The sequence below is a fragment of the Podarcis gaigeae genome, assembly GCF_964106915.1.
Source record: "Podarcis gaigeae genome assembly, chromosome: 12".
Classification (NCBI taxonomy): domain Eukaryota; kingdom Metazoa; phylum Chordata; class Lepidosauria; order Squamata; family Lacertidae; genus Podarcis; species Podarcis gaigeae.
In genome coordinates, this window is record NC_139688.1 from 4481705 (window position 1) to 4509582 (window position 27878).

Here is a 27878-nt window from a genome sequence, read left to right on the forward strand (position 1 = left end):
CGGGAGGGCTTGATTTGGGGTGTTAAGTTCTGGAAATTAGCCTTTGCTGGCGAACAAGGGAGATATTGTACATCACTTGATATCCAGGCATCAGAATCTGGCTTGATCGCTTGAAGCCAAATGTGTCTCCACTAGAAAGTATGGCTCCCAGATGTTTTGCTCTACAACTCCATCAGCTGGCTGGGTGCTGATGGGAATCATAATCCCAATCGCCTGTCTGGCTGGGGGAGTCGATGGGAGTTTGAGTCCCAAAACCTTGGAGGGCACCAAGTTGGGGAACCAGCTGCGTCGTTGACAAAAAGCAGGAGAACATGGGTTTGTTTATTTATTAAGTAATAGACTTCTAAAGAAACTCATCAGTGATTAAAAAAATATCCTTAAAATAAGAGAAAGGGGTGTGGGGGCACAGTTAAGCATCTTTTAAAATATCATTTTAAAATAATCAAATGTTGCCAGGAAAGTCTTTTCCAAACTTGGGTCTCCAGCTGTAGTTGGACTACAACTCCCATCATCCATACCTAGTAGGACCAGTGGTCAGGGATGATGGGAATTGTAGTCCAACAACAGCTGGAGAACCAAGTTTTTTTTGGGGGGGACAGCAAGTAGTTGCAATCCCTTCCCCCCTCCATTCCTGGAAGCTCGGAGCAACCGGCGCACGATGTACAAACCCCCGGCGAAAGACACGTGTCTGCGGGACCGCGCCGGCTCTGCGCTTCCAATCCACGAGGGCGAGGAGGGGGAAAAAACCCAAAACCCCCCAACCCGTAACACGTGTGAACCGGCCTTTTCCGCGATGATTTGCAACGGCGGCGTCTTTCCCGCGCGGCGCGGGGCGAGCGTAACGTGTGAATGAGGCGTGACGCGTGTCCCTCCTCCCAGGCGGCTTTCTCCTTTTTTTTTTTTTACCGAGCCGTTTTACGTAGGAAGGATAAATCGTGGGGCGGTGCGGGAGAGAAAAAAGCGGGCGATCGGCGGCTCCGCCTCGGCCCTGCAGGGGGCGCGCTTCCCGGCCAGGCCCCCGTTGCGAGTGTTGCTTTTTTCCTCGCCCCCCCCCAAACCAAATCGCTACAATTGCGCCTTGTATGTTTGCCTCGGATGTGAGCAGCCCAGCCGCGCGCCCGCCTCCTCCTCCGATCCTCCGATCCTCGGGCTGCCCCCCTCCCGGGACCCCCCCCCCCAGCCCGGCCCGGCCCGGCCCTGGAGCCCCGATCCGGCCCTTCTCCCGCCCAGAGCCCCCCCAGCAGCCCAGGGCCATGGCCGAATGGGCCCCTGCCCAGGTGAGCCGGGAGAAGGGGGGGGGGGCGAAGATGGAGGGGAGGGGGGGGCACGATCCGGATCGAGAAGTTGATTCGGAGTCCGGAGATGGTTGGGACCCCCCCCGCTGTGGGTGCATGGGGGGGTTAGGCCTCTTTGCTGCCTGGGGTGGGGGGGTGGGATGGGAAAACCGGGCCTCCCCCCCAGTAGCCCCAGTAGTTTTGCTGGGAGTGTTAAAGGGGGGGGGGAAATGTCCTGGGGGACGAGATCGATTAGAAGATCTCTTGTGGGGGGGGCGGGAGAGGAGAGGATCTCTTTGATTTTCCTTGGGAGAGGAGGATGCGTGGGGTGGGGGGTGGGGAAAGAGGGGCTGATCCGGATTGGGGGAGGGGGTTCCCAGAAGGGGGGGGGCAGAGCTGGTATGAATGGGGCTGGAAGGAGGTGTGTTTGTGGGGGGGGGGGGATAATGTGAGGGAAAAGGTCCCATTGCCAAAGCTGGAGGTGGGGGGCAGCGTTGGAAAGCCCTCCCGTCCCAGGGGATCCAACTTGAATAACAATATGGGGGGGCAGGTAAGCTCTGCCCCACATAATCGATCGCCCCCCCCATTTGAACGGCCAGGCCAGTTCAACTTTGCAAAGGGGGGCCTGGACCCGTTGACTATTTTACTGGACCTCGGAGTTGGGTCCTGTGCTGCCTCCCCATCTATTCCTCTGTTTCATTTTTCCTGGAGGGGCCCAACTGCTTCAGGCCCCCCCGGCTTCTCATGGTTTTTTTGGGGGGCACAGATATCTGGGGGGGAGGAAAGTCGGCATTTTGGAGGGGCGACCCCCCCCCTCAGAGGCTCGCCCATCCTCTCGGATGCAGCCATGCTGTTTTTGGACAAGCCTATTTCTGCAACTTTGGGGGACCTCTGAGAAGATGCCCAGTTTGCTTTTGAGAAAAGGGGGGGTAGGGAGTGATCTCTCCCCCCCCCCCCAGTAATGAGATTATTTTTTCTCCCTTGGGGCATCCCAATAATGAATATCTAACCTCTTCCTTGCAGTGACACAGCACTCGGGTTGCACAGTTATTTATTATTATTGCTATTAATTTGTTGCATTCATATCCAAGGAGTTTGAGATGGTTCTCCCCCAGTCTTCGTTTACCCCCCACAACAACCCTGTGAGGTTTGGCTGAGAGGCAGTGACTGGCCCAAGGTCGCTTCACGACCCAGCAGAGACTTGAACCCAAGTCGTACTCTGCTGCTCTAACCACTACACCGCACTGCGGCTCAGCTCTCTCTAGCAACTTGGGTAAACTTGGTAGGAACGGCTTGATTCCCCTCCTGCATTCACGCCTGGCAAGGGACCCCGACCTCTTGCCTTTGACTACAACTCCCATCATCCAAAGCTAGCAGAGCCAGCGGTCAGGGATGATGGGAATTGTAGTCTCAAAAAATGGTAGTCCTCCGTGATTTAAAAAAGACCTTTAAAGTAAGAGAAAGGGGTGTGGGGAACACAGTTAAGCATCCTTTAAAATATCATTTTTAAATAATCAGTTGCCAGGAAAGTGTTGCCCAAAATTGGGTCTCCAGCTGTAGTTGGACTACAACTCCCATCACCCCTAGCTAGCAGGATTACTGGTCAGGGATGATGGGAATTGTAGTCCTAAAACAGCTGGAGACCCAAGTTTGGGAAACTGACTTAGAGCGAGAGCAGTTTCCAGAGTGCTAATTTAAGTGTTGCATACAAATACACACAAACACAAAAATGCCTTTAGCTTTACCAAATCCCCCAGCGCTTCTACTCTAACATTAACCCACAAACAGCCCCCTACCTTTGCGTCACATCCACACCAGGAATTTAATCCACATTAATAATAGTAGTAGTACCGTATTTTTTGCTCTATAAGACTCACTTTTTCCCTCCTAAAAAGTAAGGGGAAATGTGTGTGCGTCTTATGGAGCGAATGCAGGCTGCGCAGCTATCCCAGAAACCAGAACAGCAAGAGGGATCGCTGCTTTCACTGCGCAGCGATCCCTCTTGCTGTTCTGGCTTCTGAGATTCAGAATATTTTTTTTCTTGTTTTCCTCCTCCAAAAACTAGGTGCCTCTTGTGATCTGGTGCGTCTTATAGAGCAAAAAATATGGTACTTTATTTGTACCCCAGTCGTCTTGCTGGGTTTCCCCAGCCACTCTGAGAGGCTCCCGACAGAATAATAAAAACACAACAAAACATCGGACATTAAAAGCTTCCCTAAACAGGGCTGCCTTCAGATGTCTTCTGAAAGTCAGATACAGTAGTGGTTTATTTCCTTGACATCTGGTGGGAGGGCGTTCCACAGGGCGGGTGCCACCACCAAGAAGGCCCTCTGCCTTGTTCCCTGTAACTTCACTTCTCGCAGGGAGGGAACCACCAGAAGGCCCTCGGAGCTGGACCTCAGTGTCCGGGCAGAATGATGGGGGTGGAGACGCTCCTTCAGGTATACAGGACCGAGGCCGTTTAGGGCTTTAAAGGTCAGCACCAACACTTTGAATTGTGCTCGGAAACGTACTGGGAGCCAATGTAGGTCTTTCAAGACCGGTGTTATGTGGTCTCGGAAGCCGCTCCCAGTCACCAGTCTAGCTGCCGCATTTGAAACATTTGGTTCCCCCCTGTATTATCCTGGGAACTGCAGTTTTTTTAAAAGGGTGCATAAAATTGCAGCTCTGTCAGGGAGCCAACTACAATTCCCAAGGTTGGAAGCGGGGGAACGTACATGAAAATTATGGTGTGGCTCTGGCCAGCGATTGGCGCTCCATTAAAATGGGGTTTTTGCTTCTTGGTGTCTGTGGCGGGTGCCTGTTTTTCCAGTCTAGGGCTGATGGGAGTTGTAGTCCAACGACATCTGGAGCAGGCGTAGGCAAACTCCGGCCCTCCAGATGTTTTGGAACTACAATTCCCATCATCCCTAGCTTGCAGGACCAGTGGTCAGGGATGATGGGAATTGTAGTCCCAAAAACATCTGGAGGGCCAGAGTTTGCCTATGCAAAACATCTGGAGGTTGACAGAGGCTCTTCTCAGCCACCTTTCAGGGCAAAGCCGTCATTACAGAAAAGCACCCTAAAATATCATCTCATATTTCAGTAAATACAGACCCAGCTCAGTGCGCTCAGCTTGGCGTTCAAAGCCCTAAATGACTTAATAATAATGAATTATTATTATGATTATTATGATTATTATTATTATTAGACCCCCAGATGCTATAGACCCTCTTGGCTGCCTAGATAAGATTGGCAGAGGGGACTCTGCCACCAGAGGCTTAGAGTTCCAGCCCGGAGACGATTGCCTTCTCTAGGGCAGCCCCTGTTTTTTATATTGACATTTAATTGGATGAATTTCATTTATAAAGAAAGAAAGTGATGAAAGAAAGAGTTCAATAAGTGTGGAAAAGAAAGGTGCAGTGTAATGCTATTAGTATAATCAGTTATATTTCCATACTAAGTGATATTAGGATCTTAATACACATACGGTTATTAATAAACCTGCTGCATTTTGTATAAACTCGTTCCAAACATCAATATATTTGTCAGAAACAAAGTCTGCGTCTATCAGCAACCCATTCATAAGCTGCAGGTGTTGTCGCTTTGTCAATCCATTGATTAAAAGGAATCACATCTGCATTCTTCCAGTTCATCGGTATCAGTCTCTTAGCAGCTTTCATAAAAAACCTATATAATTCAAAATCATATTCTCCTCTGAAAATGTTCACTTTTTCCATACGGTCATGTTTATATAGGCTAGCACTTCTCCCAAAACTTATTAAATATAGAACACTGTAAAAACATACGTATCAAAGAGGCATTGTCCTTTTTCTCCAGCATTGTCCTTTTTCTCCATCTCCAGCAAAAAGCCATTTTTAGCTAGCCCTTTTTATATAAACGTAAAGGAGTCCAATAAATTCTGAGCGTTATTTTCTGTTGTGTAAGTCTTGATTTAAGATGCATCGATACCTATGGTCCCAAGGCTGAAACACTGTCCCCTAAGTTGCAGAACTCCTTCCCCACCAGAGTTTCCTGTGAATATTGACCTTTTTACCCTGGCAAATATACCTGAAGGGTATATTTTTAGGACTCACCTTGTTTTTGTGATTGTAAATTGTTTTAAAGTGCTTTTAATATCATGTTTAATATTGCAACCTGCTCTGGGAACTTGAGAGTGAAGGGCAGGGGAATAATAATAATAATAATAATAATAATAATAATAATAATAATAATCCAATGTTTGAAACATCAGTCTAAAAGTGGCGTACCACTCTGGCATGGCAAGAGAGAATGGCAAGTGGGGCAAGAAGATTGAAGGACGATCAGAAGTAAGCCCCGCTGCACTGAGTTCAGTGATATTTACTCCCAAGTAACTCACTACAGCCTTGAAGTCTAAACCAGGCATAGGCAAACTCCGGCCCTCCAGATGTTTGGGACTACAATTCCCATCATCCCTAGCTAGCAGTACCAGTGGTCAGGGATGATGGGATTTGTAGTCCCAAAACATCTGGAGGGGGGGAGTTTGCCTATGCCTGATCTAAACCAACTTAAACTTGCTTCAGAACGGCATCACTATCAATCCTTTAAATGTGAGTAAGGAAATAAAAATGCCCTGAAATAAATAAAACCATTGTGATTCTTCTAACTTACAGCCCCAGAAATTCATATTGGCTCTCAGCGATCGATGAAAAATCCTCTAGAGCTTCAATCTACAAATTAAACCAATTAATATTTTCAGCCCTATCTGGTTGTGATAATGTTTGGAATGTTTCAGTGACGTACGTTAATTCTGTTTTGTATACGTGGTGCTAAGAATACTGCAATTCTCCACCCGGTTGACTAATGGAAAGATGGACTCTGCAAGCAGTATAAATCAAACATAAGATGCACAAAAACTTATCAATTTATTTTCTTGCATTTATATCCCAGCTTTCTTCCATCACGGGAGCCAAGACATCTTACCTTGTAATTTTTTTTCTCCAGCTTTGGATTATGTGAAGGTCAAACAGTTTTTGATACCCTATCCAATTCCTGCACCTTACAAAGGTTTACAAAGCATTAGGTAAACCTAATTTGAACCCTTATACAGAGTCTGACCATTGCTTCATCTGGAATAAACTTGAGACCTTCAACATGCAAATCATATACCATACCAGTGAGCTATGACCCTTCCCCCTAATCTGCCACATACTTACAAACCTACCTTGTAACAATGAGGTCTAGAACCTTTAGTTTTTGTCTGGTGAAATGAAACTTGGGGTTCTGAGAACACTGTGTGCAAGTACCAGATTCTGTACTGACTTGGTGAGTCACCCTCCTCGAATTCATTACAGGAGCACCTGTTTAGAAACTGGGTGCTGGCTCTTGAGCTTCATTTTCCTCTTCCCTCCTTGTCCCTCACTCCTTGTGTGTCGTGTTTTTTGAATGTTGCAAGCCTTTGAGCAGAGACTGTCATATTTTTTTTAATGGATTGCATGCCGGCTGCTCTGGGAGCCTTTTTCGGGTAAAGGTAAAGGTACCCCTGACCGTTAGGGCCAGTCGCAGACGACTCTGGGGTTGCGACGCTCATTTTGCTGTATTGGCCAAGTGAGCCGGCGTCCAGCTTCCGGGTCATGTGGCCAGCATGACTAAGCCGCTTCTGGTGAACCAGAGCAGTGCACAGAAACGTCATTTACCTTCCCGCTGGAGTGGTACCTATTTATCTACATGCACTAGTGTGCTTTCAAACTGCTAGGTTGGCAGGAGCAGGGACCGAGCACCGGGAGCTCACCCTGTTGCGGGGATTCGAATCGCCAACCTTCCGATCGGCAAGTCCTAGATTCTGTGGTTTAACCCACAGCACCACCTGTGTCCCTTTCAGGTGAAGAGTGGGGTGCAAATTCTCCAAAGTAATAAAATAGAAGCAGTAAAAGATGGGTTTGTCTGGTGGGGAGGCGCTTGGGTCTTCTCAGAGAGCCAGTGTGGTGTAGTGGTTAAGAGTGGTAGTCTCGTAATCTGGTGAACTGGGTTCGATTCCCCGCTCCTCCACATGCAGCTGCTGGGTGACCTTAGGCCAGTCACACTTCTTTGAAGTCTCTCAGCCTCACTCACCTCACAGAGTGTTCGTTGTGGGGGAGGAAGGGAAAGGAGAATGTTAGCCGCTTTGAGACTCCTTCGGGTAGTGATAAAGCAGAATATCAAATCCAAACTGTTATGTACTGAAGTTCTCACCCTGGGCCAGCAGGGGGATACTGTAGATAGTTATGCAAATGAAGGATCGAAAGTGACGTTAAGTGATTGGATAGTTTGTATGCAAATGAAGGATCGAAAGTGACATTCAGTGATTGGATAGTTTTAGAAAATGGCAACAGTTACATTGTTCTGGAGCTCTATATAAGCAGGCTGACTGAGCTCCTCAGCCAGTTCTGTTCCAGCTTACAAATAAAGAGCTGCTTTGGAAGAATCGCTGTGTCGTCTGATATGTTCGCTCACAACTTAACACAAACTCTTCTTCTCCTCTCCAGATCCAGGAATGGAACGTGGAGGCTCAGCATCTGATGCCCCTCCAGCCCCCCCTGGTCCCCGAGCTGAGCCACATGCGGGAAGCCCAGCTGCACACGGCGGAGGCGTCCCTGTGGAGCGTGGTGGCCACGGTCCAGGCCATGGAAAGGAAGATCGACCTGCTGGCCACCCGCCTGCTCAGCCTGGAGGGCAGGTCTGGGACAGCCGAGAAGAAGTTGCTGGACTGCGAGAAGACGGCCATGGAGTTTGGGAACCAGCTAGAGAGCAAGTGGGCAGTGCTGGGGACCCTCATCCAGGAGTATGGGCTGCTGCAGAGGAGGCTGGAGAACGTGGAGAACCTTCTGAAGAACCGCAACTTCTGGGTCCTGAGGCTCCCTCCGGGGGCTAAGGGAGAAATCCCCAAGGTACCGTATTTTTCGTCCCATAGGACGCTCCGTCCCATAGGACGCACCTAGTTTTTTTGGGGGGGGAAATAAAGGAAATTTTTTTCCCCTTTATTTCCCCCCCAAAAGCAGGTCGGGGAAACCAAACCAGGTCGAGGAAGGGCGCTGCACCTCCCTGAGCTTGTGGGGCTGGCCGATGTCTGCCTCAGGCGGCAGGCTGCTATCCGCAGCGTGGGGAGCCCTGCGGGGAACCCCTGCAGGACTCCCCACGCTGCGGATGTCTGTCCGGCGCACGGGGCGCTCTGCTTCAGGGCGCCCGACGCTCCGGGAAGCAGGCTGCTATCCGCAGCCTAGACATCCCTGCCGGACCTCCTGCAGGGCTGCCCGGGCTGCGGATGTCTTCCTGAAGCCTGGAGAGCGAGAGGGGTCGGTGCGCACCCACCCCTCTCGCTCTCCAAGCTTCAGCGAAAGCCTGCATTCGCCCCATAGGACGCACCCAGATTTCCCCTTCATTTTTGGAGGGGAAAAAGTGCGTCTTATGGGGCGAAAAATACGGTATATGTTTGCTACCCTTTGTGTGGAAAAAGCGAGTCAAAGTCTTGGCTCTTTGGGGTGCTTTTTCTTTTGCACATTTTTGGTGAGCTCCCCATGACCCCGTGGACTGGAAGATAAGGCCCAAATATTTGAAAGCTTTGACCTGTTGGATTGGCTGATTGTCCGTACGCCAACTGTGGGGCCTATAGTTTCTTGAGAAAACCATAACTTTGGTTTTCTGATAATTTATGATAATTTACGCAATACACTGAGAATTCTCTTATCAATCTTTTTAGGCCTATTTTTGTTTGGGATAAGAGGACCGCATCATCAGCAATATACCGTATTTTTTGCTCTATAAGACTCACTTTTTCCCTCCTAAAAAGTAAGGGGAAATGTGTGTGCGTCTTATGGAGCGAATGCAGGCTGCGCAGCTATCCCAGAAGCCAGAACAGCAGTTTTCCTCCTCCAAAAACTAGGTGGTCCGGTGCATCTTATAGAGTGAAAAATACGGTAATAGTACAGAGATTGGTTTTGAGGCCAATTTAGGAGTGTGGAATTCTGAAGATGTTAAGCACTGGACCATGTCGTTTATGTGTAGGTTACAGAGTGCCGGGGCTAAAATGCATCCTTGCTTGACTCCCTTTGTGGCTGGTACGGATCCTGTAAGTTGGCCATTTGTAGAGCAACACACTTTCAGCACAGTGTCTTCATAAAGGCAGTTAATCAGATATAATAATCTTTTGCCTATGCTTGAGGTGTTTAATTTGGCCCATAGTCTTACTCGTGAGATTGAATAAAAAGCAGCTTTCAAATCAGTGAAAGCAGCATGAAGCACACCGGAAGATTGCTTGGCCGTACTTATCTATGAGGTGGGCTAGGATGAAGCAATGGTCTATAGTAGATCTTTCTTGCCTGAATCCTGCTTGCGCTTCCGCAAGGATAGCCTCAACATCAATCCAGTTGATCCATTTATTGCGGAGGTGTTTTGTATATAATTTACTAACTATAGGTAAGAGGCTGATAGGTCTGTAGCTGGCCGGATCCGATGCAAGGCCCTTTTTGAATATTGGGATGATTACCGCAATGGCCCAGGTGTCGGGGAGTAAACCAGATGAATCAACGTGAGAGAATACTGCCGCAAGCAGAGGTGCCCACCGAACCCTCCAACGTCCGGGGAATCCAAATCGGGCCGCTCGCTTGTTTTGCGGGAGCCAGCCGACTCGTGCCAGAGCACTGGAGTAAAAACGAAAGGGACATTCTGGGATCCCATCGGAAGCAATTCCAAGATGTCCTGCTTAAATTGGGGTGGTTGAGCTGCTGGGTTCGGTTGGTTAGAGCGTGGTGCTGATAACGCCAAGGTTGCAGGTTCGATCCTCGTTTGGGAGAGCTACTTATTCCTGCATTGCAAGGGGTTGGACTCAGGGCCTTGCAGAGCCAGGCAGAGATAGATAATGTGCCCTCCTTATGGCTGAGTGGAGATTTGAACCCTGGTCTCTCGCCCAGCACTCTAACCACTACCCCGCGTTGGCTCTGTAATAACAATAATAATTACAATAATTTGCAGATGCCGGTGACGTTTGTTGACATTGCTGTGTATTTCTCCGCCGAAGAGTGGAAGAACTTGGCCGAGTGGCAGAAGGACCTGTACAACAATCTCGTGAAGGAGAACTACGAGTCATTGCTCAGCCTAGGTACGGAAACATCCATCCCGCTTGCATCGTATTTAGAAGGTTTGAAGCATTTCGTGCATGCAGTCCTCGCGACAACACTGTAAGGGAGGCCGGTATTCGTTATCCTGCGATACGACCTGTGAGATTTCCTGAACAGATTGCGACTTGCCTGTTGGCTTTGTGGACATCAGATTCAGAAAGCAGACTTCAAAGAACACAGCATTTAGCCACCGTTCTGGACACTAATTTCAATTTTAGCCAGGTTCTAGCCAAGCATCTCCCCTTCCCCCCCCCCAATTTTTTTATTCATTTTATAACACAAATAAACAGCACAAACAGGAAAACAAACAATAGAAACAGATTCTTGTCTTATCCTTATTTTTTCTAAACATTGTTAGGTGGGCTTCCCCAAGTCCCCCCTATCTGATTTTCATTTTACCTCATCTTTAGCAGTTCACATATATCATAATTTCTAACCATTTTTTAAATCACACTTACTTTAACCATAAAAATCTTCACATTTTATCACTTGCAAATAATACTATTTTAAAATACACTATCTTCTACTTCTAACCCTACAACCTAAATCCGCTTTCAAAGCTATTCTAAGATCTAAATATTAACATATTATTATTAAACTTCTTCCACCATCTCTTCTCTCTGGTCTCGGTCTCCCTGTTAGTTCGGCAAGTTCCATATAGTCCATCATCTTCATCTGCCATTCTTCTATACAGTGGTACTTCAGGTTAAGTACTTAATTCATTCCGGAGGTCCGTTCTTAACCTGAAACTGTTCTTAACCTGAAGCACCACTTTAGCTAATGTGGCCTCCTGCTGCCGCCGCGCCGCCAGAGCACGATTTCTATTCTCATCCTGAAGCAAAGTTCTCAACCTAAAGCACTATTTCTGGGTTAGCGGCATCTGTAACCTGAAGCGTATGTAACCTGAAGCGTATGTAACCTCAGGTACCACTGTAGTTGGTAAATCTTGTTTCTTCCAGTTCTTCGCTAGCAATATTCTCACAGCTGTTATGGCATACAGAGAGGGAGATCTTTTCTCCAACCTAACATTATGAACTTCCAACACATTGTTTCCCAAACTTGGGTCTCCAGCTGTTTTCTGACTACAGTTCCCATCATCCCTGACCACCGGTCTTACTAGCTGGGGATGATGGGAGTTGTAGTCCAAAACCAGCTGGAGACCCAAGTTTGGAAAACGCTGTTCTATCATGCCACCTCTTGTTGTTGTTTAGTCGTTTAGTGTCTGACTCTTCGTGACCCCCTGGACCAGAGCACGCCAGGCACTCCTGTCTTCCACTGCTTCATGTTTGTAGCTTCGAGAACACTTTCCCACCATCTTGTCCTCTGTCGTCCCCTTCTCCTTGTGCCCTCCATCTTTCCCAACATCAGGGTCTTTTCCAGGGACTCTTCTCTTCTCATGAGGTGGCCAAAGTCTGGGAGCCTCAGCTTCAGGATCTGTCCTTCCAGTGAACATTCAGGGCTGATTTCCTTCAGAATGGAGAGGTTTGATCTTCTTGCAGTCCATGGGACTCTCAAGAGTCTCCTCCAGCACCATAATTCAAAAACATACATTTTTCGGCGATCAGCCTTCTTTATGGTCCAGCTCTCACTTCCATACATCATTACTGGGAAAACCAGAGCTTTAACTATACGGACCTTTGTCGGCAAGGTGATGTCTCTGCTTTTTAAGATGCTGTCTAGGTTAGTCATTGCTTTTCTCCCAAGAAGCAGGCGTCTTTTAATTTCGTGGCTGCTGTCACCATCTGCAGTGATCATGGAGCCCAAGAAAGTAAAATCTCTCACTGCCTCCATTTCTTCCCCTTCTATTTGCCAGGAGGTGATGGGACCAGTGGCCATGATCTTCGTTTTTTTTATTTTTGATGTTTTGATCATGCCACCTCTTACCTTTCCTCTAGACTAAAAAATCCCAGCGATGCAACCTTTTTTTTGTAGCATCTGGAAAGCACGAGGTTTAGGGAAGGCTGTGCTCAGAACGGTGGGATTGTTCGGGATCTGTAAGGAGAAATCATGGAGCAATGAAGGATGACTTGTGTTTGCTGGGGAGGGGGAAGAGATCTAGCTAAAAATCCTCCTCCTCCTTCAAAGTCTTTATCTTCTCTTCTCCATGCCTTCTCCAGGAGGAGATATTTTTGGTTTCGGGGGGATATTTTTTGGTAACATCTTTATTGAAAGTTCAAACATATGTGTACCAAAAATGACGAGATGCAAACGAAAAGGAGAAACAGAACCCACACAGAAGGGAAAACAAAACCCCAAACTGTATACCATATTTTTCGTTCTATAAGACGCACCAGACCACAAGACGCACCTAATTTTTGGAGGAGGAAAACAAGAAAAAAAATATTCTGAATCTCAGAAGCCAGAACGGCAAGAGGGATCGCTGTGCAGCGAAAGCAGCAATCCCTCTTGCTGTTCTGGCTTCTGAGATTGCTGCGCAGCTTGCATTCGCTCCATAAGACACACACACGTTTCCCCTTACTTTTTAGGAGGGAAAAAGTGAGTCTTATAGAGCAAAAAATACGGTATTTTACAAGGTTGTTATAGTATTTCACCAGATCTTAACCTATTACAGTATTTGTAAGAATGGATTCCAAATACCATTGAATTTGTTCATGGCAAGCCTGCGTTTATATGCAAGTGGTTCATATGTTGTGAGTTTGTATAAGTCTCCAATCCAATCATAGAAGGATTTTTATTTTTTCAATTTTTATTGTTCCAGTCCATCAGTAGCTGTCTTTTTGCCATTGTCAGGGCACGGAGAGTCCACTCGTATCGTCCTTTTGTCAGGTTCCATGTGCTGGGTATATACCGTATTTTTCGCTCCATAAGACACACTTTTTCCCTCCCAAAAGGTAAGGGGAAATGTGAGTGTGTCTTATGGAGCGAATGGCGCTGCACAGAGAGGGAGAGCTGCGCAACGCCTGTTCAGCAAAGCAAGAGGAGGAACAGTAAGAGTGGAATTGGCTGCCCAGGAGTGTGGTGGAGTCTCCTTCTTTGGAGGTCTTGAAGCAGAGGCTTGACAACCATATGTCAGGAGTGCTCTGATGGTGTTTCCTGCTTGGCAGGGGGTTGGACTCGATGGCCCTTGTGGTCTCTTCCAACTCTAGGATTCTATGAGAAGGAGACCCTTCTGTTTCTCCTCCCGCTTCACTGAAGGGGCGTTGCGCGGCTCTCCCTCTCTGCGTAGCGCCTCTCCTGCGAAGGAGAGAGGCTGCGCAGAGGAGGAGAACTGTTCACTGCCCCTTCAACGACGTGCCTGCCCTGGCTTCTGCCTTAGCCATGCACAGCCTCTTCAGGCATGGGGAGCCTTCATCCTGCTGCCCTGAAGAGTCTTGGCGCGGTTATCCCAGAAGCCAGAACAGGTACACAGTATCCCAGAAGCCAGATCCCTCTTGCTGTTCTGGCTTAAGGGATTCAGAATATTTTTTTCTTGTTTTCCTCCTCTCAAACCTAGGTGCGCCTTATGGAGCGAAAAATACGGTAATTCAGGAGGACGTTTTGCTCTGTAAATGTGAGGTTGTTCCATACAGTTCTTTTGATGGTTTCGGTTACTATCTGCCAAAGTCTTTCAATACAGGACAATGGAAAAAAACATACGTTTTAGAGAAGCATTGTCTCTATTTCTCCAGGAGCAGACGTTAACATTTCCAAACCGGAGACTCATCCCAGGATTGAACGCGGGGCAGAGCCATGTATTCCAGAACAGCAGAGCACAAAGGAGAGGGAGATATCTGCGGATCCTTGCACAGGTGAGGAAAGCAATTTGGAAGAAATTGGGTGTGCAAGGAGGGGAAAAAGGTAAAGGGACCCCTGGCCATTAGGTCCAGTTGTGGCCGACTCTGGGGTTGCGCCGCTCATCTCGCTTTATTGGCCGAGGGAGCCAGCGTACTGCTTCCGGGTCATGTGGCCAGCATGACTAAGCCGCTTCTGGCGAACCAGAGCAGTGCACGGAAATGCCATTTACCTTCCCACTGGAGTGGTACCTATTTATCTACTTGCACTTTGACGTGCTTTCGAACTGCTAGGTTGGCAGGAGCAGGGACCGAGCAACAGGAGCTCACCCCGTCGCGGGGATTCGAACCGCTGACCTTCTGATCGGCAAGTCCTAGGCTCTGTGGTTTAACCCACAGCACCACCCGCGTCCCTTGCAAGGAGGAGTAGGTTGATTCTAAAAAATCTGGGCCATCACATGCCAGACATTATTGCCGTTGGGAAAACACCACTTTTAAAGAAAACAGAAGTTTCCCTTTCGTATTTTCTACTGCAGGGATCAGGGTGGATTTGATTTAAATCAAATCGTTTTAAATCACTAGTCAGTAAGACTTGATTTATTTTTTTACAGAAAGACTCATTCTTGCTGGTATAATCTTAATATTTACAACCAGACGAAGGTTTCATTTTTGGAATAATAAATTTTCAGAGTAGTTTTTACAGTTGTATCAAAAATTACTGATTTGGTTATGCTATCAGAAATACATAGACAGATAATTATGAAATTCTTGTTTCTGTTTGGACAACTTTTCTGCTGTACTTTATTGGAAGGAGAAAAACAATCATTTCCTTAATAACAATTTAAACAGTTTATTTAACTAAAACGATAACATTATAGCATATGTATCCATGTTTGTTAACTGATGTGGTTAAACAATTTTTAAAAAAACAGACTGAGTTTTAGCACACATGAAAAACTTAAAACACTTAAAACTTATTTCCAGATGAATAGCCTTTGGACTCTAAAGTAACTTAAATAGAAAACTATCTTTAGAAAGATTTTTTTTCTCCAAAAGCATTTTATTTTTAAAATCCAATTTAAATCAAAAAAATCTGATCTGAATCAAAAAATCTGATATATTTTTTTTAAAAAACACATTGATTTTTATCCACCCTGGCAGGGATGAAACCCATGTTCATTGCCAGGGCAGGTGCAGAATGGGTCATTCCAAATGACTCAGGGCTGCAGTTAATTTGCAAGCCTCCATTGCATATCATTTAACGCCTATTTGCATATCAAACAGAGTAGCGGAATTGGCCCATCTGGTGCAAATAGGAGTTGCCTGGGTGCAATTCTCCACCCTCCTTAAAGGTCAAGGGACCCCTGACCGTTAGGTCCAGTCGTGGCCGACTCTGGGGTTGCGACGCTCATCTCGCTTTATTGGCCGAGGGAGCCGGTGTACAGCTTCCGGGTCATGTGGCCAGCATGACTAAGCCGCTTCTGGCAAACCAGTGCAGCGCACGGAAACGCCGTTGACCTTCCCGCTGGAGCGGTACCTATTTATCTACTTGCACTTTGAGGTGCTTTCGAACTGCGAGGTTGGCAGGAGCAGGGACTGAGCAATGGGAGCTCACCCCATCGCGTGGATTCGAACTGCCAACCTAGGCTCTGTGGTTTAACCCACAGCGCTACCCACGTCCCACTCTCCTTACAGAGCTACAATTCCCAGGGTAGTTTAAAATTTAGGCTCTCTCTCTCCCCCCTCCCCCGGGGAACTCTGGGAATTGTAGCTCCGTGAGGGAATCAGGGGTCTCCTAACAACTTGAAGCACCATTGAGAGACTACAGTTCCCGGGGTTTTTTGCAGAAAGCCAGAACTTCAAAGTGCAGTGCAGATGGGGCCTAATTCTTTTTGCATCTTTACCAAGCTACCAGCTTTTGAAACGGCTTTATAACAGCCCTGTATCCTGACTGCCTTTCTCTTCGTACAGTTGTACCTCCTCAGAAGCCGAACGGAATCCGTTCCGGAAGTCCGTTCGACTTCCAAAACGTTTGGAAACCAAGGCGCGGCTTCCGATTGGCCGCAGGAAGCTCCTGCAGCCAATCGGGAGCAGCGGAACCCATGTCGGACGTTCGAGTTCCAAAGAACGTTTGCAAACAGAACACTCACTTCCGGGTTTGCAGAGTTTGGGAGCCAAAATGTTCAACTTGCAAGGAGTTTGGCTTCCGAGGTACAACTATATACCCGTCAGGAATTTCCAAACCAATTAGAAACGGATTTCATATTGATTAGCTGCATAGATCAGGATAATGGGTCCCATAATTCTCTTCTGGTCTTCCGTCTCGACAGCCCCTCTCAAAACTCCTCTCCAGCGACCAAGAGTCATAAATAATATTTGCGCAAGAACGACACTCCCGGCTGCCCAAATGGGCTGTATAGCCTCACAATTATCATAAATCTTCCCCCTCTCCTTCCGGCTCCATTGTCAGAAAAGCAGCTTTCAGATCCAAGCATGGAAGCAGCAATTTGTTGGTTCTTCAAAAAGAAAAGGAAAAATTGCTCTTCTGCTGATGTCCCCAACAAGATACCTGCGGGCACAATAGCAATTCATCATTTTGGGGGACAGGGGGCGGGCGGGTGTGGGGGGACTCCCTGGTCCTGAATGGGGTAACTGTGCCCCTGAAGGACCAGGTGTGCAGCCTGGGAGTCATTTTGGACTTGCTGCTGTCCATGGAGGCGCAGGTCAGTTCTGTGTCCAGGGCAGCTGTTTACCAGCTCCATCTGGTATGCAGGATAAGACCCTCCCTGCCCGCAGACTGTCTCTCCAGAGTGGTACATGCTCTGGTTATCTCCCGCTTGGACTACTGCAATGCGCTCTACGTGGGGCTACCTTTGAAGGTGACCCGGAAACTGCAATTAATCCAGAATGCGGCAGCTAGACTGGTGACTGGGAGTGGCCGCTGAGACCACATAACACTGGTCCTGAGAGATCTGCATTGGCTCCCAGTACGTTTCCGAGCACAATTCAAAGTGTTGGTGCTGACCTTGAAAGTCCTAAATGGCCTCGGTCCAGTATACCTGAAGGAGCATCTCCACCCCCATCGTTCAGGCCGGACACTGAGATCCAGCTCCGAGGGCCTTCTGGCGGTTCCCTCGTTGCGAGAAGTGAGGTTACAGGGAACCAGGCAGAGGGCCTTCTCGGTAGTGACACCCACCCTGTGGAACACCCTCCCACCAGATGTGAAGGAAATAAGCAGCTATCCTATTTTTAAAAGACATCTGAAAGCAGCCCTGTTTAGGGAAGTTTTTAATATTTAACACTGTACTGTTTTTAACACTTGATTGGGAGCCGCCCAGAGTGGCTGGGGAGACTGAGCCAGATGTGCATGGTATAAATTTATTATTATTATTATTATTATTATTATTATTATTATTATTATTACTACAGTGGTGCCTCGTAAGACGAAATTAATCCGTTCCACGAGTCTCTTCGTCTTGCGGTTTTTTCGTCTTGCGAAGCACGGCTATTAGCGGCTATTAACGGCTTAGCGGCTATTAACGGCTTAGCTGCTTTAAGAAAAAGCAAACAAACTCGCAAGAACTCGCAACACGTTTCGTCTTGCGAAGCAAGCCCATAGGGAAATTCGTCTTACGGAACGACTCAAAAAAACGGAAAACTCTTTCATCTTGCGCCTTTTTTTGTCTTGCGAGGCATTCGTCTTGCGAGGTACCACTGTATTATTATTCATATAGTGGCGAGAGTGGTCACCTTTTCCCTCCCTTCAGAAGGGAGCAACCACTGCCTTCTTATAGAACCATAGAATTATAGCGTTAAACGGGACCTCCAGGAGTCATCCAGCCCAACCCGCTGCCATGGAGTTCAGGAATCACGACTAAAGAATCTCTGGCAGATGGCCATGCAACCTCTGCTTTAAAAAAAATCTCCTTATGTTTACCATATGTGGAATTTTAGGTTAGGTTTTCTGCACCTGAAATTTGGAGAAGGTGGAGAGGGATCTCGCTTGGGTCGGCAAGCCTGTTAAAGAATCTCTTCCTCTGCCCTTTCCCTCCTTTTTACAGAACCCTTGATTTGCACGCCGGACGTCCTGAGCCGCATCAAGCAAGAGGAGCCTTTTGCAGGGGGAGGCCAGTTCACAGAGGAAAGAGGGATGCCAACAGATCCGTGTTCAGGTGATTTGCGTGGAAGGGTCCCGGGGGTCATCTAGTCCAACCCCCTGCAATTGTTATAATAAATAATGATAATTTTTTATTTATACCCCGCCCTTCCCGGTTCAGAAAACTGGGCTCAGGGCGGCTAACAACAAATTTAAAACACTTAATCAATGCAACAACCACCAGCTTAAAATACAGTATAAAACGTGACTAACAATAAATTCAGAATTCACAAATCAGTTTAGGGGGGGAAATCCATCCAATAAACATTAGATGATCACCAGGGCTAGCTGGCTGAATTACCGTATTTTTCGCTCTATAACACGCACCTGACCATAACACGCACATCGTTTTTAGAGGAGGAAAACAAGGGAAAAAACATTCTGAATGAAACAGTGGATGTATCATTTTTGTGCTTCATGCTGTGGCCACAGACATGTGATCTGATGGTGAATTTGGGCTGACCCAATGCAAAAATCCTGAGAATCCCTGTGCATCCATGGTTTGTAACCACGTTTTTGCACCATTGCAGCCCCAGGCAACAGTGGGTGCGTGATTTTGGGGGGGCAGGCTGTAGCCATGGACATGCTATGTGCTCTGATGGTGAATTTGGGCTGACCCAATGCAAAGACCCTGAGGATCCATGTGGATCCATGGTTTGTAACCATGTTTTTGCACCATTGCAGCCCCAGGCAACAGTGGGTATGTGATTTGGGGGGGGGCAGGCTGTAGCCATGGACATGCTATGTGATCTGATGGTGAATTTGGGGTGACCCAATGCAAAAATCCTGAGAATTCCTGTGGATCCATGTTTTGTAACCACGTTTTTGCACCATTGCAGCCCCAGGCAACAGTGGGTGCGTGATTTTGGGGGGGCAGGCTGTAGCCATGGACATGCTATGTGATCTGATGGTGAATTTGGGGTGACCCAATGCCAAAATCCTGAGAATTCCTGTGGATCCATGCTTTTTAACCACATTTTTGCACCATTGCAGCCCCAGGCAACAGTGGGTGCGTGATTTTGGGGGGGCAGGCTGTAGCCATGGACATGCTATGTGCTCTGATGGTGAATTTGGGCTGACCCAATGCAAAGATCCTGAGGATCCCTGTGGATCCATGGTTTGTAACCACGTTTTTGCACCATTGCAGCCCCAGGCAACAGTGGGTATGTGATTTGGGGGGGGGGGCAGGCTGTAGCCATGGACATGCTATGTGATCTGATGGTGAATTTGGGGTGACCCAATGCCAAAATCCTGAGAATTCCTGTGGATCCATGCTTTTTAACCACATTTTTGCACCATTGCAACCCCAGGCAACAGTGGGTGCGTGATTTTGGGGGGGCAGGCTGTAGCCATGGACATGCTATGTGATCTGATGGTGAATTTGGGGTGACCCAATGCCAAAATCCTGAGAATTCCTGTGGATCCATGCTTTTTAACCACATTTTTGCACCATTGCAGCCCCAGGCAACAGTGGGTGCGTGATTTTTGGGGGGGCAGGCTGTAGCCATGGACATGCTATGTGATCTGATGGTGAATTTGGGGTGACCCAATGCCAAGATCCTGAGAATCCCTGTGGATCCATGCTTTTTAACCACATTTTTGCACCATTGCAGCCCCAGGCAACAGTGGGTGCGTGATTTTGGGGGGGCAGGCTGTAGCCATGGACATGCTATGTGATCTGATGGTGAATTTGGGGTGACCCAATGCAAAGATCCTGAGAATCCCTGTGGATCCATGCTTTGTAACCACATTTTTGCACCATTGCAGCCCCAGGCAACAGTGGGTGCATGATTTTTTTGGTGCAGGCTGTAGCCATGGACATGCTATGTGATCTGATGGTGAATTTGGGGTGACCCAATGCAAAGATCCTGAGGATCCATGCTTTGTAACCACATTTTAAGTGGGGAGCGAAGGAAAAACAAAGAAGGGGCATTAGAGGGGTGTGCAGAGAAGCAGCTGGCTAAGAATGCAGGAGAGGGATTTAACGGGACGGAGGAAAGAAAGGCAAAAGTTTCCCCCCACCCAAGCCAGCCATCTCTCTCTCTCTCTCTCTCTCTCCCTCCTTCCCCCCTCCCTCCCCCTCTCTCTCTCCCTTCCCCCCTCTCTCTCCCTCTCCCGCAGCAGCACGGAGCTTGCCTGGAGGGGAGGGGCTTTCCCTGCTCTTTGTTCCGTTTCAGCAAACACAGCAACGAAACAGAGGAGGGTGGGCAGTAAGACCCTGAGGCAGAATGCAGGAAAGCAGCCGCTTCCTCTTTTCAGGTTTCGCTTCTCCATGCAGCGTGCAGCGCCGCGATTTGATTTTTGCATGATTTTTCGGCTCCAGGGACCACACATTCGCTCTATAACACGCACAGACATTTCCCCTTCCTTTTTAGAAGAAAAAATCTGCGTGTTATAGAAGGAAAAATACGGTAGTCCTACTTGGGCCAGTGAGGAGACCAGGGGAGAATTAGCTGTGGGATTCCAGAGTGGGTAATCTTCATAAAAAGGGGAAGGGGAGAGAAGGAAGGGAAATAAAAGATCAAATTAAAGGCCAGGCGGAATAGCTCTGTCTTACAGGCCTGACGGAAGGAGGTTAAATCCTGAAGGGTCCTGGTCTCATGGGACAGAGCATTCCACCAAGTCGGAGCCACCACTGAGAAGGCCCTGGCCCTGGTGGAGGATAATCTGACTTCCTTAGGGCCTGGGACCTCTAAACTATGGTTATTCATGGACCTTAAGGTCCTCTGCGGGGCAGACCAGGAGAGGCGGTCCCATAAATACATGGACCCTAAGCCACAAAGGGCTTTAAAGGTCGAAACCAGCACCTTAAACCTGACCCGATACTCCACCGGGAGCCAGTGCAACTGGTAAAGCACTGGTAAGTAATATTATTATTGGTAAATATTATTATTATTATTATTAAATTTACCTATATCCGCTCTATACCCAGGGGTCTCAGGGTGGTTCACAGACTAAAATCAAGATATAAAACCACAAAATACTTAATAAAATTAAAAACCACAACATTTTAAAAGGGCATAGGACGTAAATCGGATCAACCAAAGGCCTGGTTAAAAAGGAATGTTTTTGCCTGGCGCCTAAAGGTGTATAATGAAGGCGCCAGGCGAACTTCCCTGGGGAGAGCATTCCACAGATGGGGAGCCACTGAAGAAAAGGCCCCGTTCTCGTGTTGCCACCCTCCGAACCTCTCATGGAAGAGGCACACGAAGGAGGGCCTCAGAAGATGATCTCAGCATCCGTGTAAGTTCATCTGGAAAGAGGTGTTGTGGTCCTGAGGAATCGCAGCTGAAGAATCCCTGAGAAATGGCTGCCCAACACCAGTTGAGAAACCTCCAATAATTTATCTTCCAAGGAAATCTGTTCCACCGCTGACTAAATAGCCTCCCAAGTTCTCCCTAATGTTTAGTCGGAAACTTCTTTCTTGTCATTTGAACCAAACCGGTGCCCTCCAGACGTTTTGCACGGTCACTCTCACCAACTGCCTGGGTGCTGATGGGAGTTGTAGTTCAAAACATCTGGCGGGTACCAGGTTGGGGGAAGTGCCTGCTCTTTAGGACTTCCATTGTCATCTTGTTTTTTGACACTCGCTTTTTAGTAGAATATGTGGAGGACTCCCTGGTCCTGAATGGGATAACTGTGCCCCTGAAGGACCAGGGGCGCAGCCTGGGAGTCATTTTGGACTCACAGCTGTCCATGGAGGCGCAGGTCAGTTCTGTGTCCAGGGCAGCTGTTTACCAGCTCCAACTGGTGCGCAGGATGAGACCCTCCCTGCTCGCAGACTGTCTTGTCAGAGTGGTGCATGCTCTGGTTATCTCCCGCTTGGACTACTGCAATGCGCTCTACATGGGGCTACCTTTGAAGGTGACCCGGAAACTACAACTAATCCAGAATGCGGCAGCTAGACTGGGGACTGGGAGCAGCCGCCGAGACCACATAACACCAGCCTTGAAACACCTACACTGGCTCCCAGTACGTTTCCAAGCGCTATTCAAAGTGTTGGTGCTGACCTTTAAAGCCCTAAATGGCATCGGCCCAGTATACCTGAAGGAGCGTCTCCACCCCCATCATTCTGCCCGGACACTGAGGTCCAGCGCCAAGGGCCTTCAGGCGGTTCCCTCCCTGCAAGAAGCCAAGTTACAGGGAACCAGGCAGAGGGCCTTCTTGGTGGTGGCGCCCGCCCTGTGAAACGCCCACCCACCAGATGTCAAAGAGAAAAACAACTACCAGACTTTTAGAAGACATCTGAAGGCAGCCCTCTTTAGGGAATCTTTTAATGTTTAATAGGTTATTGTATTTTAATACTCCGTTGGAAGCCATCCAGATGGGCGGGGTATAAATAATAAATTATTACTATCATTGTTGTTATTGTTGTTGTTTTGAGACTCGTTTTTTAGTAGAATAGGCCGACCTGTGCCAGATGATTTGCACTGCAATTCCCAGTCGTGCTGGCTGGGCTAATGGGAGTTGTAGTACAGAACAGCTGAAGCTGAGGTTGGGGAAGACCAGAACAGGTCAATCTTTTTGACAGACAGGCTTTGACCTCTTCTGTGCCAGGGTTTGAGTGGCCATGCGGAGGTTCTCGTTCGCCTGACCGACACGAGGGCCGCCTTCTTCTGAACTGTTTTGTTTGATTCTCTTCGCAAAGGAGCTGAGGGCCTCATGTCCGCCCATGACTTCTTGTCGTGGATTAAGCAAGAGGAGGAGCCATGCGTCAGGGAACACTGGGAGTCGGCAGAGAGAGACATCCTTACGGTCCCCAGCACAGGTGAGCAGCCTTTAGGATGAGCATGTCTGCCTCTGTTCCTGCATTCACCCATATAGCTGCAATCCCATGTCCCTTTCAACTGTGCGATTCTAAGTCTCTTTCCTCTTCCCTCCCCATTCCTTTTTCCTTTTGTGTCGTGTCCATGAGATTGTGAACCTTCAAGCCGGAACTGTCTCTGTACATCACTTAGAAACCTTTAGATGCTTTGTAAGCATTCTAGGTTTATGCTGGGGCCTCCAAACAGTTTAGGCATGTGGGTACATTTGGGTTTCTGAGAAAGTGCTAGTCCAACCCTCTGCAATCTAGTCCCTCTTCTTCTAGATCGGCCGATCCCTGAGATAGAAAGTGTGTGTGCCTATTTATTTTATTCTGCCTAAATCTCTTAAGTGTTTTACAGTGTTACCTTGGTTCTCAAACTTAATCCGTTCTGGAAGTCCGTTCCAAAACCAAAGCGTTCCAAAACCAAGGCGCGCTTTCCCATAGAAAGTAATGCAAAATAGATTAACCAGTTCCAGACTTTTAAAAACAACCCCTAAAACAGCAATTTGACATGAATTTTACTCTCTAACAAGACCATTGATCCATAAAATGAAAGCAATAACCAATGTACTGTACTATAAAATAAATAAGCAGCATTGCAGATGATAAAAATTAAAATTGTTTTTTTTATTAGCTGGACTGATGATAGTCCTTGTTTGGATGGGGGGCTTTTATCCATTTCCACAGTCACACAATCAATCAATCAATCAATCAGTAGTAGAACTGGGCTCCACACAGTCACAAAAACAAATTAACCGAAAAAGCCTCAAAAACAAAAACGCAAAATAAATATCAAAAACAAAAGTGCCAAACTTAATCTGTTCCGGAAGTCCGTTTGACCTCCGAAATGTTTGAAAACCAAGGCTGGTGCAGGTGGCCCAGAAACAACAGCCGACAGCCACATTGGATGTTTGGCTTCCGAAATACGTTCGAAAACCGGAACACTTCTGGGTTTTTGGCATTTGGGAACCAAGGCGTTTGAGAACCAAGGTACCACTGTACATAGTGAGCTTTTTCAAGGGAGCTGAGCAAAAGTTGGACCCAGCGGCATTAAACCTGAGCCCTGAAAAGCCCATAGAGCGGGATGAGTAAGTGGGGAAGAGTGCCCTTCTTTCAACTTCCTCCTTCTGCTCTGTATCCTTCTCAAGGGAGAAAAGGGTATCTCCTTGATAAGGAGACATGGGAGGTGTTGTGAAAGCCATAGGGGGAGATCTCAGGGGTTCCATTGTGTCCGCGGACACCCTGTTGGTGACCCCTGAGCTGTGCCCCTTGGGCTAAACTCTCCTAGTCTCTCTCCCGAATAAAACCCCTGTGGAAGTGACTTCCTTTGTTGTTGTTGCTGTTGTTGTTGTTGTTGTTTTTAATGAATATTTATTAGCATTTTCAAAAAACACACAAAAACAAATTTAAACAAAAAACAACAGAAATACAAAAATCCAAAACTTAAAAAAACAATTAAAAAAACACACACATAAAATTTCAATTACTTATTTTCATTTAACTTGATTCTCAGACCTCCTCTCACCTCCCCTTCTTGTATTCCAATTTGAATCATTAATTCAGCAAATCCTTATTACCTTATTTTCATTTAATTTAAACCTTTTTAAAAGCCAATTTTAACTTATCCAAATTTGAACATCGGTACTTATACATTGTTACTCATTCTTAAACATTTCCCCTAAAGTCGACCGAAATTTCCCTTCCACAGCTTTCCCCAATTCCATACAGGTAGCAAAACAAAATAACAACAAAGCAAGTTATAGTTATATACCCTTTGGATTCCCAGACTCCACCCACCCCTTGGAAGTGACTTCCTTTGCCACCCCCTGTGGCTGGGATGAATAACTGCGGCCCATTCTTTTGGGCTTTGAAATACAGTGGTACCTCTGGAAGCGAACGGGATCCGTTACGGAGCCCCATTCGCATCCTGAAGTGAACGTAACCCGCCTCTGCGTGGTTTGAGCGAAGGCGCATGCGCAAGCGGCGAAACCCGGAAATAACATGCTCTGTTACTTCCGGGTTGCCGCAGAGCGCAACCCGAAAATATTCATCCCGAAGTTACGTCAACCCGACGTATGACTGCAATAATGAAAAATGATCGGAAAAAATAAATAAATAACTGCGGCCTGTTTCCTCTCTAGAGAGCCAGTGTGGTGTAGTGGTTAAGAGCGGTAGACTCGTAATCTGGGGAACCGGGTTCGCGTCTCCGCTCCTCCACATGCAGCTGCTGGGTGACCCTGGGCCAGTCACACTTCTCTGAAGTCTCTCAGCCCCACTCACCTCACAGAGTGTTTGTTGTGGGGGAGGAAGGGAAAGGAGAATGTTAGCCGCTTTGAGACTCCTTAGGGTAGTGATAAAGCGGGATATCAAATCCAAACTCTTATTATTATTCTTCTTCTCTCTTCCTCCCAGCTGGTGACGCGATGGCCGTCAAAGCCGAGACCCAGCGCTCGTGCCCGGAAGAACCAGCGCGGACCAGGGATTCCGTGTTCCATGGTGAGGCCCCCGTATCTGCTGGGGCGGCGGCGGCATCGGCAGCAATTGAATCCTATGTGGGCCCGGGCGGCCCAGTCGCGCCGCCCCTGAGCCCCGCCAGGAGCCGACCGGGTAAATCCATTGAGTTAGAGAGCGAGTTGCAAGGCCTCTTTGCCCCCCAGCCGCCGGCCGAGCGCCCCCACGGCTGCAGCGAGTGCGGGAAGATGTTTGGGGTGAAGAAGAGCCTCAAGGTTCACCAGCGGAGCCACCACAGCCAGGAGCGGCCGTACGAGTGCGCCGAGTGCCGCAAGAGCTTCAACTGCCACTCGGGTCTGGTGCGGCACCAGATGACGCACCGTGGGGAGCGGCCCTACAAGTGCGAGGAGTGCGGCAAGTGCTACAGCCGCAAGGAGCATCTTCAAAACCACCAGCGGCTTCACACGGGCGAGAGGCCTTTCCAATGCCCGGTCTGCGGCAAACGGTTCATCCGCAAGCAGAACTTGCTGAAGCACCAGCGCATCCACACCGGGGAGAGGCCCTATCAGTGCGCCGAGTGCGGGAGGAGTTTCCGCTACAAGGAGTCCCTCAAGGACCACCTGAGGACTCACAGCACTGAGCCCCCTGCCCAGAGGCTGCCGCCCTCTCTGGGCGGGGAGCCACTCTCATAAGGCCCTGTGAGGGAAGAAGGAGAAACAGCTTTCTCCATAGCTGTCAACGTTTCCCTTTTTTAAAGGGGAATTCCCTTCTTCCGAATAGGATTCCTTGCAAGAAAAGGGGAAAGTTGACAGCTGTGGCTCTCTCTTGCACTCCTTCTCCCCCCCAAAAAACTCCTCCCCTCAGCCTCCTTCCCCTACAGTGCCTCCCGATTCTGCCTGGCTCGGGGGGCATAGCCGCCGCAAAGACCGCTGGACGGTGGGCGTGAAACGAGGCCGCCTTGGTTCTGGGAATGCCACGGGGCAGCCGCACCTCGTTCCCCAAATGCGCACCGCTTTGCTCCCGGATCGGCCTTTGCGGAACAAAAACGAGCGGAACCCGAAAGGGACGCGGGCGGCGCCGTCTCCCACAGGCCGGAACCGCTAGACTTCCTGGAGACGGACGCTGAGGATCTGACGGTTTTGCTTAGGGATGTTTCTAGCCCTCATTGAGGGGGGGGGTTGCAGGAGCATGGCGGCAGCGTGCGCATGTGTGTTCTAAAGGCTCAGAAACCAAATTCTAAACCCCACATCCTGCTCACTACATGTCTCAAATGGGTTTTCCCCCCCCCTCGCACATCTGGAAGGAATGATTGCAATTTTAGCAGGACGTTAGCCTTGAGCAGAAGCCCCCGGAACGGACCCTTTTTGGCTAAAATACGGCTTCTTGTACGTACAAATAAGGACTTTTGCGTCTCCCTCGTCTCTTTCTCTTGGGTGGCCAGTTTGCGTTGCTCCTCTGCGGGACTTGTTTGAGCCTCTGCTTTTATTTTCTCTTCTCCCCTCAGGGTCTGCTTCTGTTCACAGCCTCTGAACAGTTTCACTGCAAAGCACCTTTTCCAGCTCTCGCCCCCCCACCCACCCCGAACCCCAAGTCCTGCATTTCTTTCCCCACCGCAAGTATATTTATTCGTTCTCGTCCCTCTTTCCTCCCATGCCGTTGCTTTTATTTTTTAAAAAAGAAATTCCTTTTATCTCATGACAACGCAGTCCAACTCTGTTTTTAAAAATAAACATTAAAAAAAGAATTATTTCCAGGTGTAGTTTTGTATCGAAGGTGCAATGCAAATAAAGACAAAATAGAAAGGGTGTGTGGAAGCAAAGGAAGCTGCTATGGTTGCAGTTTTTATTCATAGGATCATAGAACTGTAGGAAAGGGACTCAGGGGTCATCTAGCCCAACCCCCTGCAGTTTGGAACATGTTTTGGTGCTCAGAGGTCCTCCTATTTTCATGGCTGTATAGGATTGGGCGGTTGGCTTTTCCCATACTTGAGCTTAGGGCCTCTTGCGTGTTTTTGAAAGATGCACAGCTAGGATTGAAATTGAAATGCTTTATTGTCACTTGTACACCTTGTATACAGTGAGATTATATTATTACATTATATTACATTACATTACCTTATACAGGATGATTCTGTATAACCAAACATCTAAAAAATGAACACATTTATTATATTATGTTATATTCTATTATATTATCAATCAATCTTTATTACGGTCCAGAGACCCAACAAATTATTACAAATCAATACACAATTCATACAGCCTACCTCCAGGTTAATCAAGCATTTTGTTTAGAATATGGGGCTCATTTGTTCTTGCAACCACCGATATAAACTTTGCCAATGCT

General features: G+C 47.9%; 2 protein-coding genes across 2 annotated transcripts in view; one reads left to right on the forward strand and one right to left on the reverse strand.

Moving 5' to 3' along the window:
- Positions 1 to 27878, reverse strand: part of LOC310827790 (cytochrome P450 2C25-like) — a 244651-nt gene that overhangs the window by 108940 nt on the left and 107833 nt on the right. The gene's annotated exons all lie outside the window — the stretch shown is intronic.
- On the forward strand, positions 987 to 27275 carry LOC310827749 (zinc finger protein 783-like). The gene is made up of 7 exons (XM_083704147.1): positions 987 to 1277; positions 7760 to 8161; positions 10242 to 10368; positions 14017 to 14136; positions 18180 to 18290; positions 22923 to 23042; positions 25494 to 27275. Exons 1-7 carry the CDS (start codon positions 1083 to 1085, stop codon positions 26222 to 26224), a joined length of 1806 nt encoding a protein of 601 aa, XP_083560273.1. The 5' UTR covers positions 987 to 1082; the 3' UTR covers positions 26225 to 27275.